Genomic DNA, 22,153 nt, shown 5'->3' on the forward strand with positions numbered 1-22,153 from the left:
CCACCCTCAGACACTGTGCAAACGAGCTGGCCCCAGTGTTTTCTGGCATTTTCAACTCCTCACTGCAGGCATGTCATGTGCCTGCCTGCTTCAAGTCCTCCACCATAATCCCTGTCCCCAAGAAACCTAGGATCACTGGACTAAATTACTACAGACCCGTGGCTCTGACATCTGTGGTCATGAAGTCTTTTGAGCGCCTAGTTCTCTCCCATCTCAGGACCCTCACGGCCCCCCTCCTGGACCCCCTGCAGTTTGCATATAGAGCCAACAGGTCTGTAGACGACGCCATCAACATGGCCCTACACTTCATCCTGCAGCATCTGGACTCCCCAGGAACCTACGCCAGGATCCTGTTTGTGGACTTCAGCTCTGCCTTCAACACCATCCTTCCAGACCATCTCCGAGACAAGCTTTCCCAGATGAATGTGCCTGATCCCATCTGCCGGTGGATCACTGACTTCCTGACGGACAGGAAGCAGCATGTGAGGCTGGGAAAGAATGTCTCGGACTCCCGGACCATCAGCACCGGCTCCCCTCAGGGCTGTGTTCTTTCTCCTCTGCTCTTCTCCCTGTACACCAACTGCTGCACCTCCACCCACCAGTCTGTCAAGCTAATCAAGTTTGCAGATGACACCACCGTTATTGGACTCATCTCGGACGGGGACGAGTCTGCCTACAGGAGGGAGGTTGAACGTCTGGTGTCCTGGTGCAGCCACAACAACCTGGTGCTGAATGCCCAGAAGACAGTGGAGATTATTGTGGACTTCTGGAAGCACACAGCCCCACTCCCCCCCATCATCCTGACTGACACCCCCATCACCTCTGTGGACTCATTCCGCTTCCTGGGTACCACCATCACCCAGGACCTGAAGTGGGAGCCCACCATCACCTCCGTCATCAAGAAAGCCCAGCAGAGGATGTACTTCCTGAGGCAGCTGAAGAAATTCAACCTGCCAACACGGACGATGATGCAGTTCTACACTGCAATCATCGAGTCCATCCTCACCTCCTCCATCACCGTGTGGTACGCTGGAGCCACTATCAGGGACAAACAGAGACTGCAGCGTGTTGTGCGCTCTGCTGAGAAGGTGATTGGCTGCAGACTCCCATCTTTGCAGGACCTGTACACCTCCAGGACATTGCGGCGTGCAGCTCGGATCTCAGCTGACCCTTCTCACCCTGGACACAGTCTGTTTGACCTGCTCCCCTCAGGCAGGAGGCTCCGGTCCATTCGCACCAGAACCTCTCGCCATAAGAACAGTTTCTTCCCCTCTGCTGTTGGACACATGAACAATAACCATATGACTGTTCCCACCACTAACACATGACCCTACGCTGTGTTCACTGCATCATTCCATGTTTGGCACTGATCACCACCTGCACTCATGTATATATCTTTCAACGTAGCACTCTTAATTCTTATTCTCATGTATATATCTCATGTATATCTCATGCACATATCTTCCCACGTAGCACTTTTAATTCTTATCCCTACTTTTATTTTTTTCCATGTCTATTTAAGTGCTATTTATGACACTATGTTTGCACTGAAGCACCGCAGCAATTTCCTAATGTTGTAAACCTGCTCAACATTTGGCAATAAACCCCATTCTGATTCTGATTCTGATTCTGACATCTGACTGGATAAATCTGTCTTTGTGGAAAAGCTTAATCACTTACTGAATCATTGGCATGTGGACGTGTGTCTTTTTTAATCCCCAGAGGGAGTAGCAACAGTTCAGATTCACCGCATCTGATTCATTTTTTTCATTACTTTTACGTTCAGATGGATTTATGTGTACATGTCATGCTGAGAAAAAAAGATATGTCTGTCTGCTTGCAGTTGTTGCTGCGCTCTGTCCCTGGCCTGCTGGGGCCGCACTACAAGCGTTTCTTCTGTGGCTATGCTGAGCCTGCCTACATCAAAGAAAGGAAGATGCAGGTGATGCCAGTTTTGCTTATCCTTTGAATTTTTCATCTTCAGTTTTTGTGTTTATATGATGATATGCTTTTTGAAACAAGAAAACTTTAGCTGTAATAATCCAAAGTCCTAATACTTATTTTGTAAAACTAACCAGTAAACATAGAACATACTTTTGTGTTGGTAGACCAACTTCTTGCTTTTTACAAAGGAAAAGGAAACTTTATGTCTTAGAAAAACTTGAGATTAAATAAATGCAGACTCCAGACATTACAGATGCTGCAGAACACTGAAAGTTAACCCTGAGGTTGCCTCAGTAAGTCCTGCTTGAATAGATTCTCTCAGTTTCACTTAGTGGTCAACTCATCTTGTAGCATGATGGCAGACGTTCACTCCACTCCACTATTTCCATTATCCATTCATTCATCCATTTGTTGTGCACAGAGTCAGATTGCAGCTGGCTAAACAGGGTAGTTAGAATTTCCTTTACACAGGATCATTTTCCATCCTGGGTGGCTGTAGCTCAGGAGGTAAAGTGGGGCATCTATTAATCAGAAGATGGGAGGTTTGATCCCTGGCAGCTCCAGCTCTTACCCAAACGTCCCTGGGTGAGATCCTAACCCCAAGTTTCTCTTTGATGCATCCATCGGTAAAATGCACTTTTGATAGCAAACAGTGTTTGTGTGAATGAGGCAAGTTACATAAATGGCTATATAAGAGCACTTACCATCTCTTCCTGGGAGATCCTGACAAGTGAGATGCTGAGTCTCTACATGTTCTGCATCTTATCCCAGGTTGTGTGCCTGAAAAAACTCCAATTGAAGGCACCCAGCATGCTCAAACAGCCTCAACGGACTCTTTTCAGAGCACCCCCATCTATAAGCTCCCTCTAGTTTTCTGCTTATCTCGGTTCCTCAGGTAGCTACAAACCTAATGAGGAACAACTGTATTTGAGTTGCTATTCAAACTCAACATTTTTATCACTAATTAGTGCTCATATTCATAGGTGAGATTCTCAATGTAGACGTGGTTGAGAGGTTTACCTTCTGGGTCATTTGCCTCCTCAGTAGCGTTATACAATGCTCACCTTGTTGACGGTACAATGCCAATCTGTCCATCTCCATTTTACCCAAACTGTGAGCTAACTCCACACCCCGACAAAGTAATTAATCCTTTTGTAACAGATAGCTGGAGGGGTGGAGTTTGATCCCAACTGGTTCACAGCTGCCAAGTTTAACCAACACCTGAAACCCCCTTAGCATGAATTCTTTGTACAGATGTGGAAACATCTTTCAGGTGCTTTGATAAGTTTGTATTTCCTCCTTTTGGTCAGGATGCTCCATGACACTGCTTTCATGTTGTGAAATTCACTATACACAGGTACACACACACAGGTCTTTATCACCAGGTTCCACATTTATTTACAATTTTCTCAGGTTATGACTGAACACAGTCTGACAGCTGTCGGTCCCAGCTGATTTCCCTCTCTTTCTGCTCCTCTCCGTCTCACTATAAAAAGGGAAGGAAACCATTATCAGTCCAAATCGCCATCAGCTGTTCTCACCGGCATCTCCAGCACCGCCCCGTTGAGCCCACTGCACCACTCCTCCCCTGCAGACGCGCCCGGGACCACACCTCCGCCACACACCCCCACCGCCCGACTGAGGCCGGGGAGCCGTCCGGCCGAACCTACTCCCCCCACCCCCCACCCCCGCGAGCCCCCGGCCTATGGACCACCTTGAACTTAAAGGGCTGTAAAGCCAGATACCACCGGGTGATCCGGGCGTTGGCATCCTTCATGCGGTGGAGCCACTGCAGCGGGGCGTGGTCCGAGCAGAGGGTGAACGAGCGCCCCAGGAGGTAATAGCGAAGGGAGTCGACCGCCCACCGGATAGCCAAGCACTCCTTCTCCACAGTGCTGTACCGTCTTTCACGCTCTGCCAGCTTCCGGCTGATGTAAAGAACGGGACGGTCGGCCCCCTTTACCTGCTGGGACAAAACGGCCCCCAGCCCTCTGTTCGAGGTGTCAGTCTACAGAACAAAAGGGAGGGAAAAGTTAGGAGTGTGAAGCAGCGGTTCCCCACAGAGAGACTTTTTCACCTGCACAAACGCCGCTTGGCACGACCCCGTCCACTGAACCAGATCCGGAGCACCCTTTCGGGTGAGATCGGTCAAGGGGCTGGTCAGCTGCACAAACCCTGGCACGAAACGGCGATAGTAACCTGCCAGCCCCAGAAACCGTCTCTTCTCCACCTGTGGACGCACCTGCCCACCCCCCAAGTGGTACCCCAGATACTGTACCTCCCTCCGTCCAACCGCACACTTCTTCGGGTTGGCCGTGAGCCCCGCCCTCCTCAGGGACTCCAGGACCGCGGCCACCTGCTGCACATGCTCCGCCCAGGTGTCGCTGTGGATGATCACGTCATCCAGGTAGGCAGCAGCATATGCAGCGTGCGGACGCAGCACCCGGTCCATGAGGCGCTGAAAGGTGGTTGGGGCTCCGAACAAGCCGAACGGAAGCATAACGAATTGGTACAACCCGTACGGAGTGGAGAAGGCCGTTTTCTCCCTGGACTCGGCAGACAAGGGAATCTGCCAGTAGCCCTTGGTTAAATCCAGTGTCGTGAGAAAACGGGCCGTGCCCAGCCGATCCAGGAGCTCGTCGATAGGCATCAAAACGTGACACTTCATTCACCTTGCGATAGTTGACACAGAACCATATAGACCCATCCTTTTTCACCACAAGAAAGATGGGGCTACACCAGGCGCTGTGCGACTCTTCTATCACTCCCATTTTCTGCATTTCAGCCAATTCCCTCTGAACGATTTGCCGTTTATGCTCAGGAAGCCTGTAGGGCCGTGAACGCACCGTCACGCCAGGCTGTGTTACAAAATGATGCTCAATGAGAGACGTTCGGCTTGGCAGGGGGGAGAACACATCTGCAAACCGCTGTTGTAACGCGACAACGTCCGCTATCTGGGCCTGTGTGAGGTGGTCATCACAAGGGAGAGAGGCGGGGATGATGGAATTTGGCACCTCCGGCCCCAACTCATCTCTCTCCTTAACCAGGCTTACCAGAGAAGCGGTTTCAGCCTCTCTCCACTCTTTAAGGAGATTGAGGTGATAAATCTGCGTGGCCCCTCCCCTGTCCGACTAAGCGACCTCATAGTCAACGTCCCCGACTCGCCGTGTGACCACAAAGGGTCCTTGCCACTTGGCGAGCAACTTCGAGCTGGAAGAAGGGAGTAATACAAGTACTTTGTCTCCCGGTGAAAATTGCCTGAGTCTAGCCCCTCTGTCATACAGGCGTTGCTGACGCTGCTGAGCCTGGAGCAAATTCTCCCGTGACAACCTCCCCAAAGTGTGGAGTTTCGCTCTCAGGTCCAACACGTACTGAATCTCATTCTTAGCGGGGCTCGGACCGTCCTCCCAGCTTTCTTTAATCAGGTCGAGCACCTCACGCGGCTTCCTGCCGAACAGCAATTCAAAGGGAGAAAATACCGTGGAGGCCTGGGGCACCTCCCGCACTGCAAATAACAGAGGGTCTAGCCAGCGATCCCAATTGCGTTCATCCTCGTTAATGAACTTACGAATCATGGACTTTAAAGTCTTATTCAGCTGCTCCACCAGGCCATCCGTCTGAGGGTGGTAGACGCTGGTCCGAATAGATTTAATGCCCAGTAATTCGTACAGTTCCCGCAGTGTACGAGACATAAACGACGTGCCCTGGTCAGTCAGTATCTCTTTCGGGATTCCGACTCGGGAGATGACCTGAAACAGTGCCTGCACCACACTCTTTGCAGAGATGGTGCGCAGCGGGACTGCTTCCGGGTACCGCGTTGCATAATCCACCAGGACTAATACAAAGCGGTAGCCTCGTGCACTCCGATGAAACGGCCCGATGAGGTCCATGCCAATGCGCTCAAACGGGACCTCTATGAGTGGGAGCGGGCGCAAAGGCGCTTTTGGTATGGCCGGCTGATTAACAAGTTGGCAGTCCGGGCAGGACGCGCACCAGCGGCGCACATCCGCTCGGATGCCCGGCCAATAAAATCGAGCCGTTATTCGCTCCAGAGTTTTTTCGTATCCCATATGCCCTGCCATGGGGTTATAATGAGCCGCCTGGAAAATCGTTTCCCGGCGGCCCTGCGGCACCAACAACTGGGTGTGTGTCTCCTCCGTGCGAGTGTCACGACTCACTCGATATAACCTATCTTTTGATAAAATGAAGCGCGGGTAGGTCCGCACGGCTTCAGGGCGCACCACGTGACCATCAATCTCAATCACCTGGTCAAAGGCTGAGCGTAGGGTGTCATCACGAGACTGCTCCAGTGGGAAATCACCCGTGGGGGAAACCTCCGGAGCCGGCGGGGCTTCCCATGAAGGACCCGCCGTCTCCCCCTCCCTGGAGTCAGTGTCGGACGACCCCGCATCACCGCTGAGCGCCGCGCAGACACTACATGCTACTAACGGTCGTGATCGCATTCCCGCATACTGTCCCAACAGATGATGAAACCCCGGCCAATTCGTGCCCAGAATTAGGGGATGCGACAGGCGCGGGCTAACCGCAGCCGTTACCCTATGCGTTTTGCCCTCATACTTTAATAACAGCGGCACTATGGGATACCTGTGAACATCACCATGAACACACTTCACCTCCACCCATTCTGCCTCCAGCAATGCCCCGGGGCGAACCAAGCCTTGGTGCACGAGGGTCTGCGTGCAGCCCGTGTCCACCAAAGCATGGTGTATACCCCCTCGAGTCCTTACCGGAAGGCTGTACGTCCCTCCTGGACCGGAAGAGGGTGCTGGGGCACCGGCAACGCGGAACACCTGCCCCACCTCCATCAGAGGACAGTCCCTCCTCAGGTGTCCCGGTTGCCCGCACTCCTGCCCCGGCGTCTGCGCTGTTTTCCGTGGCTCAGGGGCGGCACTGCTCATGTCTGATCCCTGGGAAGGCACAAACGCAGCAAAAGGATTAGTGGGGCTCAGCGCCAGCGCCCGCTCTGCCTGCCCCGGCGCAGGTACCCGGCGCCTTGGTGCCGGCACTGGGGCTTGTTTGCTCGGCCTCCGGCCGCCGTCCCCGGGTTCCCCCGCTCTAGCGGCAAGGTGGTCCTCCGCCAACGTTACCGCCACCTCCAGACTCGCGGGACGGTGGCACCTGACCCATCTCGCCGTCTCCGCAGGCAGCCCCTCCATGAACTGCTCCAGCACCACCTTGTCCACCAGCAGCGTCTCGCCCTCTGACGATCCCGGCTGCAGCCAGCGCACCGCCGCGTCGTGCAGCTTCCGGGCCCAAGCAAACGGCCGATCTGCCGCGGCTAGCCGACAGGCCCGGAACCGCCGGCGATGGTCCTCAGCGGTGAGCCCCATCCTGTCCACCACCGCCCGGCTCACGTCCTGGAAGCTGCTCCTCGAGGTCGGCGGCAGACTCAGGGCCGCCGTCTGAGCCTCCCCCGACAGCAGAGGAAGCAAACGCGGAGCCCACTCCACCTGCGGCCACTGACAGGCCTCCGCCATGGCACGAAAAGTCTCCAGGAAAACCTGGGGGTCGTCCCCGTCCCCCATCCGGGGCATCGCCACTGACAGCGGTGGAGGCTTCGGCGGAGCAGCGGCTCCAACCAGCCGCTCCAGAACCAGCGTCTGCCGGTCCGTCTGCTCCTGCAGCGCAGCCAGGTGAGCCCGCTGGACCGCCGCCTGGTCCTGGCTCATCTTCGCCATCTCCGCCAGAATCTGCGCCAGAAACTGCAAAGGCTGGGCGGGCAGCGCAGCCTATGGGTCGGACATCCCCACGCCGGCTGGACACAGGGTTTCGGCACCACTTGTGAAATGCACTATACACAGGTACACACACACACAGGTCTTTATCACCAGGTTCCACATTTATTTACAATTTTCTCAGGTTATGACTGAACACAGTCTGACAGCTGTCGGTCCCAGCTGATTTCCCTCTCTTTCCGCTCCTCTCCGTCTCACTATAAAAAGGGAAGGAAACCATTATCAGTCCAAATCGCCATCAGCTGTTCTCACCGGCATCTCCAGCACCGCCCCGTTGAGCCCACTGCACCACTCCTCCCCTGCAGACGCGCCCGGGACCACACCTCCGCCACACATGTATATACTTTGGCATAGACAGTAAATAAAAGATGGCCATAGCCACTTTGATGTTAGCCTTTGGTTTTTGGGAGTGCATTTTGAAGCTTCATAGTGACCCCATTAATGGAGGTAAAACCTAACAGACAGTCCATGCCGTACTCCTAACTTTGGACATGTTAATATCCAAAAGGATTAGCTTAATCTTGAAGCAAGCCCCAAGAGTTGGATTTTTAGCTTTTTGCATTACTACGTTTTTTTCACAAGTCCACAGTTAGTACCCAGTGTTAGCAGCTGGAGGCGATCCTTTGACAGTACTATAGCTTCAGCTGCTGTGTGTTGCAGGTGCTGGTAGAGCTGGTGAATGACGAGAACGTAGCAATGATACTGGATGAGCTGAAAGGATACTGCACTGATGTCAACACTGACACTGCCCAGGCTGCAATCTCAGCAATAGGTAAACATGTTCACACATGCTGCTGTGTGCCAGTATTATGTAATTTGACACTCAGGCTCTGTTGTGTCTACTATTGTAGTTTTTTTGTCTTCAGGTAGAGACTGCTGTATTAATGAGGGTGTAGTGATTAGGAGCACTAGATTGTAAATAATATGGATTTAGTAACACATCCTGATATTCAAATGTTTTGTCTTACTCTGTTCATACTGTATTAAATGAAGGCTGGTTTATATTTATAAGCCTTCATGTTTTTGCTGTGTTCCCGAACCTGTGTGTGTGAAGTATATGTTGAAATTGAAACAACTGAATAGAAAACATTTTATCTCGCTATAAGCACCAAAGTTTGGGACCAAGACCATTCCAGCTCTGTGGTTCCACTACCCAGACTCATTGTGTTATGAGCTACGAATTAAAGGATTTTTTTCTCTAAATGTAACTGCTTTTCATTTCAAATTTAAATTGCTGATGTTAATGTTAATCTTACACACCAATAGACACACTCTTTCCAAATGGAGTTTCTACATTCATTTGTTTTCAGCCTTCCTGAAATGCAAAATGTTAACCCATTTGTCTGACAATAAGTAAATAATAAGCAAAAAAACAAGACATCCCTTTTATTAAGGATAAGAATACACAGCGTGCTGCATTTTCTGTGTAGAACATGCTCAGGTTCTAAAATTTCATTATCCATGTGTTTGATCAGTCACTCTAATGCCCTGTGTTTGCCTTTATTGTATGCAGGTCGTATTGGACGCAGCTACAGCGACAGATGTCTACAAATCCTCACTGGGCTGCTTGGACTCAAACAGGATCATATCACTTCTGGTAAAAACATCAGTTCCACAACCTCCCACATACAGTACAGTATACACACAAACAGCTTCATGAACTGGTTTTTTACTCTTTCACCACACTTTTTGTCTCTCTACTCTCCTGCTACCCTTCTCAGCGGTGGTGCAGACAATGCGTGACCTGGTCTGGGTGTGTCCCCAGTGTAGCGACACTGTGTGCCTTGCACTGGATGGCTGCGAGGAAACACTGCAGGATATCCAGGTTAGATCCTGCCATACCTATATACTGAGTGCAAGAAAAAACAATATCATGCCATAAATGAGTATGTGCTGTAGATGTCCTGTTTTGAAAATACAAATTGGCAAAAGTATTATCAGAAATAGACTTAACAGAAACTTTTTTTTATTCTACAGGGCATTATCATGGTATTTTATTTTATATGCTGAAATTTAAATTTACTTTCATAATTCTGCAAAGTTATTTCAGTCTGTTGTAACGATATATTTCAGTTATGGTCAAGTTGGTGAACATAATCCCAAGCATCCATTAATAATTTTTTTCATTTTCTCTATCCTCTTATATAGGGTATAGAGCACTGTGCAAAGTTCATGAGCCTCTCTTTCATATTTTGGTAGAAAACAGCGAACTAGGTTCAGCGCTTTATTGAAACGTGCAAACAAACACAGAAATATAGTAAATAAGGTAAAAACGGGGTTTGTACAATTCTAAGGAGCCTGAAAGTCAATATTTGGTGTAATCAGCTTTATTCTTCAACATGAGTCTTCAGGAATAGTTCTCCAGGCTTCTTTAGGAACATTTAAAGCTCTTCTTTGATGTTGGCTGTTCTCTACTTCAGTAATGTTAAGGTCTGGGCTCTGGGGAGACCCAGACATGTTTTTCTATTCAGGTATGTTTTTTGCTGGACTGGCATTGTGTTTGGGATCACTGTCGTGCCGAAAAATGAATCTGTTGCCAATCAGATGCTATTACACGATGGCTCTAAATCTGACGGTAATGTTCTGTCTTCATAAGTCCATCGGTTCTGACAAGATTTCCAACATCATTGGCTCAAATGTAGTCACAAACCTCCATTGTGCTTTACAGCTGTAGACTCTCACTGTTGTATCTCTCTCCTAATCTTCTCTGCGCATTTTGAAAATGATTTCAATCATACATTTCAAATTTCACTTGCCGTGTGTGAGTTTTTCCTTTTGGGGCACAAATGCGTTGGTTTAGAATGCGAAAGCACGTGTTTTGGTGCACAGTTGTGGGGTGTGACTAGGCAACAATGGTGGTTGCACCCACCTGTTCACCTCATATATTGTTTGATTAGTAGAAAGGTAGGGTGAGCATAAGGTGAAACTTTCAGTTGACTGCAGTTTGATACACAATTTGTTGCTGCAGTTTGGTGTAATAATTGGTGCAACAGTTGTATTTGTTTGTGGAGTCTGTGCATTTGGGTTTTTTTGGATCCCTTGTACTGACTTGTGGTTTGGACAGTGTAATGGTTAAATAAGTAGAACAAACAGCTCAGAAGTGCATTTTATTTGTTTACTGATGCACGTCTTCAGTACCCACGTTTAGCCTGCCACAGCCGTTGGTTATGGAGTAGCCACAATAAGACCTGTTGCCACTGATTGTCAGTCTAGTTATTGTGCAGTTTGTTCTTCAGCCTTTTCTTCCTCTTTACTTTCCTTTATAAAGGACTTTCTGAATGAGTCAACAATTAATGGATCAGTCAAAAGCCCAGATGCATCTCTCAGGTCCTATGTCTGGTCAGATCTGCTGCACTTCTACTTATGTCTTGACATTCAGATATTGTTCATCTGTCGTAGCTAGTTTTTAGGCCAACAACTTCTTTGTTTCATATAATTTTATGCTAATCAAGCTATCTGAAATGTGTGTGTTTAGTTAGTTTGTTTGTTTGCTTGTTTTAATTAATTTTAAATCATGCTTTTTATTTGTTTTTGTTTCTAATGTCTATGTAAAGCACTTTGAATCACCTTGTTGTTGAATTGTGCTATACAAATAAATTTGCCTTGCCTTGCCTTGCCTTGCCTTGCCTTGCCTTGCCTTGCCTTGCCTATCTTATCTTTAAACACAATTTATGAAACATAGTTTAAAGTGAAGAAATGGGAACAAATTACGTGATTTTCTGGTCAGTGATTGCCTCCAAAGTATTTGAATTGATGCCAGGTTTCTTTTCATGCTAAGTGCAAGTGAAATTACCAGATTCCCCCATTAAAGTAGATATATCCTAATGAGTTCCTATTGTTATTCTGCAACTCTGGTTTCTGGTAGTTGTATATGATTCACAGTAGGGCTGGGCCATATTATAACGTTCACGGTAATACCGGTATAATGTTAGGCAACGATAGGAAAATGAAATATCGCAATAGAATATGAGTAAAACGCGCATGCGCAGTGCCTTTGTTTTCATACGCACATGGCCGATTGTTGAGTGAAACAGATGAACCAGAATTGGTTTGTAAAAATGGTGCAACTTCAGTGATGTGGAACTGGTTTGGTGTTTGTCCGTCAGATAGACGACAAAGCACATTTCTTTGCAGAACATGCAAGCGGCCGTCGTTATTGTCGTATTTGTCGGACTAAGATGCTCTTAAATGTGGGAGTAATCTGGGTCCTAAACTCCGTATGCTTCTGGTCAAACGAACACTGCAGCATCACTGAGAGTTAAAAACTGTCTAAATTCTTTCATCTTTAATAAAACGATCAGCATTGCTGCTTTACCAGGTGTAACTATGAAGTTTAACTTCCAGGCATCCATGAAAACAAAATTTATTACATTTAACGGAGTTAGAAGTTAGCAGGAAGCTAGCGGAAGTTAGCTCGCTAGTTACCTAAGCATGATATTGCATGTTCTGACTGAGAGATTTCTGAAAAAATTCAAACGTACAGCTCTGCTATCACTTCCAACATAAATGAAGACAGGAAACTAAACAGCAGTGACGTTTTTAGGGTTACTGAAGTTGGGCTAGTTGGTATATAATGATGTGCTACGTGATCGCTAGCGACACAGCTATGTTAGCATAACATAAATAGTGAAGCTGGAGGACGAACACTAACACTTTTCCACTTATAAAAGTTAACGTTAAGGTTCCTGATAGTTAGAGACTAATGCAATCGCATGGCAGGATGCTGTAAACGGACCAAACTTCAGTCAGGAGAACAACTGAAATAATCCATCCACAATATGAGGTTAGTCATTAATATACTGCAACAACATGGGAATAGAGCAGCTGCCAGAGAATTCAACATTAATGAATCAATGGTACAGAAGTGGAGGAAGCAAGAAGAATGAGTTTAATAAAGTTTGATTTATCTGACTGCTTTGTTTCGCTTAATGTGCGTTATAATCCTGTGCACCTTATGGTACGAAAAATACGTACTGCATACTGCAGTTTAATGTTGCAAAGCATCTCTTTTTAACTTCAGTGGATATTATACATGGTTATGCTCAAGATATGTCAGCCCATTTCTACTGGAAATGCCTTTTGGTTAAACTTTCAGCAAGGAATTTGCATTTGCACTGTTACATTTTTATAAAGCTTTAATGTACATAAAAACCAGCTTCTTGTTTAAGTGAAAATAAATGGAACGTTGTCTTTTTGCGCTAGTAATGTTGTGGAGTTGTATTTTGTCTCGCATCAATTATATCGTCAGTTATATCGTTATCGCAAATTTTCAAATATATATCGTGATAAATATTTTTGGCCATATTGCCCTGCTCTAATTTACAGTTGAAACTAATCCTTGTTAGCAGGGCACTAAGTTCATTTGTCTGAAACAAGCTGTTTTAATTTTTCATTACCTGTCCCATGTGCTTAATGCCAGAACCATGTAGCTGAGATAATCAGATTGAAAATATCTGCTCTCACTGCGCTGCTTGCGGCTGCTCTCTTATTCACACTGATGTATAGAAAAAAATCCTTGAAACTTTCTTTTAGACCGCTGAAATATCAAGGGGTGGCAAATGAAGTGAGATAGTCGCCATATGCTCCAATGTTATAATGGCAAACTTGGCAGTATTCTACAGCAGCCCAGTACAAGAACTTTTTTCTGTATAGTTTCCCCCATTATAACGACTGAACGCATTCTTTTGGAGTTGGGGGTGTAATAAATGCATGAAGTAGAAATGCAGATATGTTTCAGAACTGTACTTTGGAGTAGAACTGTCTTTTGAGGAGATAAAAACAAGCTTGGCACTGGGTAATTATACTACCAAGCATTTCTTGGTAGTTATATTGGACGACAGTGAACCCACTTCTGTTGACTAGACTTAGATCTAAATATTCCACTGCCTCCTTCACTAGGGCAGGCAGGCTTTGCTCTGGTTGCTGGGTGTGTATGGGGAGCGAATTTCCACTGCCCCCTACACTTTGGAAGTGCTCATCGATAGAGTGAGAAGCGAGGCTTCTCTGGGAATCAAGATGGAGCTGCTGACAGCCACCATGAGACTTTTCCTGTGTCGGCCTGCTGAGACACAAGACATGCTGGGAAGACTGCTGCACTACTGCATAGGTTTGTGTTTATGTGTGTGCACATATGTGTATACAGACAGATCATGATAAAAATAGAAAATTTTTTATGCCCTTGTGTTTTCCAGAGGAGGAGACAGACATGTGCGTGCGTGATCAGGCTCTTCTCTACTATCGCCTGCTTCATTGTGGGATAGAAAAGACACGCGAGGTCCTTCAAGGTCGGAGGTCAGATCCCTCTCTGGGTGTTCTGATTGGGCGTCCCGCCAAGCCTGTCAGCCAGTGGGCACGCTGCTTTAACACGTTGGAGCCTCTGAGCCAGGGTGCTGTAGAGGCCGAGTCAGACAGCAGGGGAAGCCCCGAACACGTGACCTATAACTCCAAGCCAAATGCCGACCTATCAGACACACTGAGCTGTAGTCACATTGAGGAGGTTCATTCAGGTGAGTCATGACACTGAAATCCTTCTGCTTTGAAAATCTGATTGGCTGAATTTTGAAAGCTTGCCACTGACTAAATAGTCAGTGGCAAGCCTTGGCTGTGCTGTGCACAGCGCAAATGTTTTTCACATTTAAACAAAATGCCTGTTCTAAAATAAAAATCCAATGGAGTCTTAAAAACAAACTATTAAAATTACTTCCTTATAATGTTCATGCCAATTCACCATCAGGAAGACTTGCTGACAGAGATCAGCATATATTTAAACCAAAGAATTTGGTTATACAAATTTGTTCTGTTCAAATATTCCCTTCAGTTGAGTTTCCTGTGTCACCTCTTGCATAGAAAATAGGATTTAAAAATGCTAACGACTTATAATGAAGTTGGGTTTCTTTTATGAACTTTTTCTGAGGCATAATAATGACTCTGAAATGTTTTAATTGTCTTACATTTTCTTTTAAGATTACACTTAATGGATCGTCTACATTTTTAAATTCAGTTCTGTTTGTTTGGTGTTTGTGTGGCTGTGTGCCTGCTTTAGATCTACATAGTAAAGGACACGATTACTTCACTCAGGTGAAGCAGTGAGGGTTGTAGAAGATGCAAAGGTTAGTAAACCTGACTTGCTTCCTAGCAGATATTTCCAAATCATCTTGTCACCGTTGGACATTTGGGACAACCCTCAAATAAACGAGGCTAAGCTCTGTAAAACTTAACATTTTAGTCCTGAAGAATTACCATCATTAGGTCCTTAAGATTCATCCACCAGGACTGTGGATATTTTAAATCAGTATAAAGATTTGTTCCTATCCAGCTGACAGGTATTCCATTCACAGAAGCACACTGCTAGCGTCTGGACTCTGCAGGGTGGGGTTACAAAAATAAAGTAGATGTGAATTGTTTGCTTGTGTTATCTTTGTGAAGCAACAAGAACTCCCTTTTGAGGGTAAGAGGAGTCGTATCAACCTTTCAGCATGTCCACTACCTGAAGTTGATGTTGGAGGAAAGGCCACTAAAGCACTGTTCGGATATTCTATACTTTTAAATTAGTCGCCTGTGACAATTTTTAGCACCAGGATGAGTTTCTACCTAATTAAATGTTTGAAATGAGTCAGGGGCTAATACTTTGTCCAAATGAGCGATGGTGTAGTTCTTGGAAGGTTGGTTGGTTTCTGGCTTGTCAGGAATGTTGTTCTGGATGATGTCTTTCAAACTCCCATATGTTTGTTTTACCATGGGGCAGTGTTTTTACATGTTGTGGCTAAAACATTCTTCTCCCCACTGCTGGAAAATAAATCTTACTTTTACAGAAGCCTTGGATTCTGTATGGCCACCTGCAGATTCTCAACCACACAACTTTCCATTTATGATTCTTCACTTTCTTTCTTTTAAATTGTTCTAATTAAAATTTTCTCTAAACAAATCTGACAGGATTTTCCACGCCTGTGTTTAGTGTGATTTTGTGGGTTTAATGTTTTACTGTCAAAGTTTAGGACGTTCCTCCTTATGCTGTTCCACGGCATTTAATATGTAAAAATGTGAGGGCAGAGTGAAGAACAGTTTGAAGCCATCTATGATGTCATAGTTGGGGAAGAGGTGCACTAAACCAATAGAAGAATAGTCTCTCACTAACAAGGGAAACATTCAAAGACCACGACAAGCTTGTGAGCCCAATCAACCACAATCAAAGCACACATATATCTGTCTAAGTTCACATTTTGATCACAGGAAAGTCGAGCTCATAGCCATAGTCACTGGGTGTGGGAGTATAGCTTTACTTATTGCATTACCGTAGTCAAGGTTAGTGACTCTGTATGATCATAAGCTCTTTCATTCAGAGGGTTTAACTAACACGGGGGCTCAGCCCTGGCGCAGGGGGCCTCTTGTGCATCGGCCTAACTGGGGGGCTCTTCAACTGGCAGGGAGGTTGTTCCATCCTTGCAGGAGTCCACTCTGCAGGTGGGGGAGAGACATAGGAGAGGTGGAGAATAAACTTAACCTAGAGGTTGTTGTCTTGTGTAGTCTGGGAGATGATTGAATGTTGGGGTGGGTACAGTTTCCTCTGCGGTGGGGTAGGGTGGGCTGCCCCGGGTCCTGTGGGGCTTGGCGGTGCTGCTGCCGTAGGCCCCGGTCTGGATGGGCCTGGGCTCCCTTGCCTTGGTGGGTACCAGAGGACGGGGGTGCCTACTGGGGTCAGCGGGGCAGCTGGCCCTAGAGAGGGGCATCCTCCCCTCCCTTCTTTTCCTCCCTATCCCAGCTACCTCCCTCTTCCCGCTCCACCACACCCACCCACACAGGTAGGGCCTTGGGGTGCGGGTGTGTCACCAGGGTGCAGGGGAGACATCCCCCCCTGGCCACCTGTGCCTCAATTTTATCTCACAACTTAGGCATCCACATTATTTACACTCTCATAACACACACATATATATAGGGCCTTGAGGGTGGGCACGTTAACGGCGTCCAGTGGACGGTCTGTGTATTCAAACCTACCTCTGGCGCCGGTGCCCACCTCTGAATTTTTAATCCATGTAGACATTGAGGGTTCTCGGGAGGGGCCGTGCTAATACCTGCTGCTCTCTGGCAGCAGCACCATGCTCTCCCTTGCTTTAAATGCACTTTAGAGCAACACGCAGCAACACTACACATGAGTGGGAGGAGTGAGGTATGGGGTCTTCACACTGGGTGGCTACTGGGTGACCCCTCTTCCCATGAGGGTGGCACGGATGCCCCTCCAGTGGTCCTCCTTGGGCTCTCGCACTCTGGGGCCTCTGGATGTCTGGGGCCTGGATCTCCTCCATGCCTGCTTCATGCCCTGTGGGAGAGGGCTATGGCTCTCTACATCCTCTTGCATACCATTACATGGGGAAACCATTTGAATGCAAGCACGTTGATCCACACAGGTGTGCACACGGGTGTTCACTGTTCGTAGACTTAAATCACACCTTTCTTGGCTGCTACTTCAAAGCACATTGTGCGCTGTCTGTCTTGCGTGCTGCACAACAACATTCAATATTTAGTATTTACTGCTGTTTACACTTAGCTAGAGTAATGTGATGGTGTTGTGTTTAGTATGTTGCTTTGTTGTTGTTTTTTTTGCTTGTTTTCTATTCTTTTTCTCCCAACAGGTGATCCAGGAGATTTTTTTTTTCCCCTTTCTCACTGTCCCTCTCCCCTTCTGTTTTTCTTTTCCTTCCTCTTTCTTTCTCCCTTTCCTATCCCTCACTCATGTCTGTCCCGTCTGTAACAACTGAAAATAAAATAAAATAAATAATAAAAACGAAGGTCGATCCAATGGACCAATACGGCAATGATCCATTTGGCAAAATAAATCCATTGGGTATCCTTGTTGGTCTTCAGACAACAATTCTGACGGCTAAAGAACCAAATGGGACAGGCAAAAAAAAAAAAAAGAGGGTTTAACTTAGTTTTATATCTAGATGCACACACACACACACACACACACACACGTTGCTATTGCTTGGTAAATTTTGCTGTGCAGGCTAACTTTGAGTGAAATTCTTGGGTGTTTGTTGGCTTAGCTAATTCACTTTATGGCTGACTGTATAGTGTTGGCATCTCCTGCCTTTATATTTTTCTTTTTTTTTTTTTAATGTTATTTTATTTTTATTTTTTCCTGAATGAAGTGTGCTTTTAAAAGCAAAGTCCACAACAACTCAATGACAGAAGCATCATAAAAAGATTTTACGACACAGCAGCAGTGTTATATTTATATTGAAGAGTGCAGGTATACATAAAAGCATTGTATGTGATGTACTAAAGGTTTAAAAAAAAGATAGAGAGAGGCTTTATCTAGTAACTGTGACTTAATGTCTCATAATAAATAATGAAATAGCATCACTGGCTGTGACAAAGTGATTAGGCATGAACTCATTTACCACTTGTCCCTTAACCATATGGATAATTTATTTCCTTGTTATTATACAGTCAACCATAATGCTTTATTTTAGACATTGCTGGTTTAACTTTGCTTAACACACTATCCCGGGTTTGTTTGTGGTAGCAGTAGTTACATTCATTATATCAATGCATATGTTTTTTAAAGCAAACACTACTAACTAGTAATGGCCCGCTTGAAGCTGAAGCTCCGGTGCGTGTGTCAAAAAAATCAACACACTGCTTCAGAAGCACTGTGTCGAAGCTTGATTCGTTTAGCCAGAGTCAGATCAGTGACGTCCGAAGCTTCATTTAGAACCTAACTGCTTCGGTAGCTGATTCAATGGTTTATAAGGAAGTGAATCATTCGCAGGATTTGTGGAGTGTTTTGATGGTGACAGATAGCGAACCACTGATCATTCCACTGAGAGATTTGGAGCCAGCAAGGAATAGAGGAGGTTCTGTTGTGTGGGAGAATTTTGAGTTGATTTTTGTCAATCGGGTGGGTTTTCCAGCTTTGTGTTCTGGTCATTTGCTTTTGTTTTGTGCGTGTTTATTATATCTGAAAACAGGGAAAAAGGTAAAATGTCAAAAATCTGCTTCCATAATATAAATATCATTAAAGAACTATAGAAAAACTTCCACTTGACTCTTTGCATGTAATGTTGTAAAAATATATATTTTATTGTTTAATTAATCTGAAAATGTTAGTCTGCCAAATGTGCAGCAATTGGATTTATTTATTCTCTTTAGCTGATAGTTTGTGTGGCCCAGGTAGACTGTATAACTGCATCTCTACCAGTTTCTGTGCGCTCCAGCCTCTTCTGGTCCATGTGAGGGGATTTTCCTTAAGGCAGGAGAAATTATCGCCACGAAAAGGAACAGGTTCGGCCATTGCACAGTGGAACAAATTCTCTTCTTAAATAAAAATGAAAAAGGGCTGCTTTAAATGCATCATGTTTTTAATTTGCAAGTTCATAAGCATTTTCCCTTTCCAGTTCACAATCAATTCTACCCCCAGGTCAAAAATATGTCTGGGAAAATTTCCTTAATATAATATTATTTATATATATACCTTTCTAGCGGTTAATTGCATAAGTGCATGGAGGCAGGACCTCACAGCAGAAGCATACTCCATAATGTGTTGTACATTATCATATGTATATTATATGTAATGTGGTATTTTTCAATTATTGTATTTACCAACATCAAGAACTCACAAGCAAAGAAAGACCACACAATGGTGCATGTTTAAACAAGGAGAGTTTACTGGTCAAAATTATTTATTAAACAAATAAACCACTTTTTTTTTTTTTTAACCACCAAAAAATACACGTTCAAAGCAACACAATGGCGGCCCAATATCAGACAGAATTCCACTCTGTAGAGTGAGCAATCTTAATGAAGCAGTTGGTTTTATTTTGTGGATTCAAGCGGCTTTTCATATTTTTGGCCAGATGTCACCAGAGAGGACTGTTGAAAAGCTTCGAGTAATGAACCGTTTTTCAATACAAGCTTCAGTGCTTCAGAAAGCTTCATTTGGCCATCCATCAGGTCATTTGAATTTTCTTCTGTTCACAGGCAAATGTCCAGTAAATTATGTTTCTTTATGTTACTTTGGTTATACTTACCACGTTTGTCCATTTATTCAGGTCCTATATCTAAACCAGGTGTGTGGGAAGGGCCGCCCCAGTACTTCCTGTTTATATAGGGTCATGAGGTCATTGATTGCATCACTGGGTGTAACCAAATGAAGGGCTTTTCATTATTTATAGTATTATTTATTTTCTTTAAAGTAGCCTTTGAGTTGTATTGTATGCAGTGATTTACTTCTCAGACTATTTAGCTGAGTAAATGAGTTTGTCAATTTCATGCATAATCATATTCCTATTCTTTGTTTAGAATTGCATTGTTTGGTCTGACCTATTTTTTTTTTTTCCCCAGTGGTAGAGACTAATGAGGTTCAGGTGTGTGTAAAGTCCTGTATAAAGCAAGTGGAATTTTTGCCTACCAGGTTGGTTGGTTGGTTGGTTTTATGGTAGAATGGAGATGCCAGAAATAAAGTATACTTAAAAGAAACTTAAATAGTCTGCTGATGCTGCTTACATTATGCTACCTCACACAGGCTCAAAGCCCACTAGACAAATTAGTACAGTCGCATGAAGTCTTGTGAAAAACTAAGTAGACTCACTAGCTTCTGGAATTGCCTTTTACCAGCAATAACCTTTATAATAATCATTTTCTGTATTATTTGTATTAGTCTCTCATATTACTTAACCATGTTGCATCAGTTCATTGAGCTTTGTGGGCGTTTGTTTATGCATAGCTGTCTTATTGCCCCACCGCAGCATTTCCCTTGAGTTGAGAGCTGGTTCTATTTCTGCCTGTATTGTTGACCAAAACAGTACACATTATTTCCCATGACAAATCCTCTTTCTATGCTGGGGTAACTGATCACTTTGAGTATTTAAACAAGTAAGTGCTATACATGAGTGTAAAGCCACACTGATCTCACTTTGGAGATGCTCATAAGTCATGATGCTTATTAGTTATGTGGTAGGTAGTCTAACATGTCTGTAAGTAGGAAGGCCAACAAATAAAACCTAAAAACTGCACTAAATATTAAAGAGTCCATGACACCATCTTTATCTGTTAACTTAATTTACTTTAAACATTCATATTTAACTTTCACAGTTTTTATACTGTCACCAAAAAGTTATGTGTATGCACATTTCTAATGGAGCACTGCATTGCAGCGCAGTGTTGCCATGCACTCTGCTTTCACTGCCTCACAAAACACAATGACTAATCTGTCTGCAGGAGGTTATCAAGGTTATTTAACAACACATTGTCATTCGGGTTCAGTTGCTGATATTTTTGCAGTTTTTCTGCTAGAAGGAAATGTCCTCACCTAATGGAAAATGTATGTGTACTGCATGAAAGGAACGGCAGCAATTTCAAGTCTTGTTCTTAAACCAAAATTGACAATTATAGTGGTATTACAAAATTGGAGCAGTAATAATGGATTGAATTTATATAGCACTTTTCAAGGCACCCAAAGCGCTTTACAATGCCACTATTCATTCACTCTCACACACTGGTGGAGGCAAGCTACGGTTGTAGCCACAGCTGCCCTGGGGCAGACTGACAGAAGCAAGGCTGCCATATTGCGCCATCGGCCCCTCTGGCCAACACCAGTAGGCGGTAGGTTAAAGTGTCTTGCCCAAGGACACAACGACCAGGACAGAGAGCCCAGGGATCGAACCGGCGACCTTCTGGTTACAGATACGCTTCCCAACCCCCTGAGCCACGGTCGCCCGTTTAGAGATGTGTTGTAGGTTGCACCTCTTTCCCACATATTTAGTGTAAAACTTTGCTGTGACACTTCAGATTCATGTTTCAATTCCATTTTGTTCCTTTTGCACCAGTTCACAACAATATTAGGTAAAGACCCCACAATATTAGACAGAATGTTCCATCAATCAGATAATACTCATAAGCAACTGTTACAGCCCTAGCAGGGCCTCCTCCTGAAGGTGCCTGTATGGGCGTGTCCTACAATCTCTTTTGCCTGAGGTGCCACCTTTCTCTTTTACACAGTTGACTCACATCAGTAATTAAAAGTATTTAAGCCCAGATAAAGGTGAGCTCTGGGCCAGAGTGCCATTTGTGTGGTTGCAACTAGTGAGCTGCTCGGTTGCAGCTAGTGAACTGCTCTTTTTTTTTTTTTTTTTTTTTTTTGGACTTACTTTTTAATTTATTGACCAATGCTTGAGTTTTGTTTGTTTCCTTAAATGGTGATAGCAGCTTGTCCGTCTCTTTTGCCTCCTTGTCTCCTTTTTCCGACCTGGACACTTTTTGTTACTTTCCCTCATCGCCTTGACCCTTTTACACTTACAACACAGGGTCTTCAGCCAAGATCAGTAAGGCTTAGCTACACCCTACAATAATACAACGCAAACAGAGAAAACCCTCACCTGTCGTTATTGTTGTATGATGAGCTGCTTTTTAAAAAAATATATTTTATTTATTTATTCCTTTTTTAGCTTTGGGGAAAA

At 45.1% G+C, this 22,153-nt stretch overlaps 1 protein-coding gene and 1 pseudogene across 1 annotated transcript in view; one reads left to right on the forward strand and one right to left on the reverse strand.

Moving 5' to 3' along the window:
• The window catches only part of ap4b1 (adaptor related protein complex 4 subunit beta 1), a 46,098-nt gene that overhangs the window by 20,886 nt on the left and 3,059 nt on the right, over window positions 1-22,153 (forward strand). Inside the window, exons 7-12 of the mRNA XM_086278564.1 lie at window positions 1,844-1,942; window positions 8,361-8,472; window positions 9,214-9,297; window positions 9,422-9,525; window positions 13,599-13,806; window positions 13,892-14,206. Of these exons, the coding sequence (XP_086134690.1) occupies window positions 1,844-1,942; window positions 8,361-8,472; window positions 9,214-9,297; window positions 9,422-9,525; window positions 13,599-13,806; window positions 13,892-14,206 (922 nt within the window). The remainder of the gene's footprint in view (window positions 1-1,843; window positions 1,943-8,360; window positions 8,473-9,213; window positions 9,298-9,421; window positions 9,526-13,598; window positions 13,807-13,891; window positions 14,207-22,153) is intronic.
• Window positions 6,559-7,442, reverse strand: LOC147305415 (uncharacterized; annotated as a pseudogene).

Source organism: Aulonocara sp. 'chitande type north' Nkhata Bay, linkage group LG20 (assembly GCF_057382095.1).
Source record: "Aulonocara sp. 'chitande type north' Nkhata Bay isolate Kocher_YH1m ecotype deep benthic linkage group LG20, A_spYH_male_GT1.1, whole genome shotgun sequence".
Classification (NCBI taxonomy): Eukaryota; Metazoa; Chordata; class Actinopteri; order Cichliformes; family Cichlidae; genus Aulonocara; species Aulonocara sp. 'chitande type north' Nkhata Bay.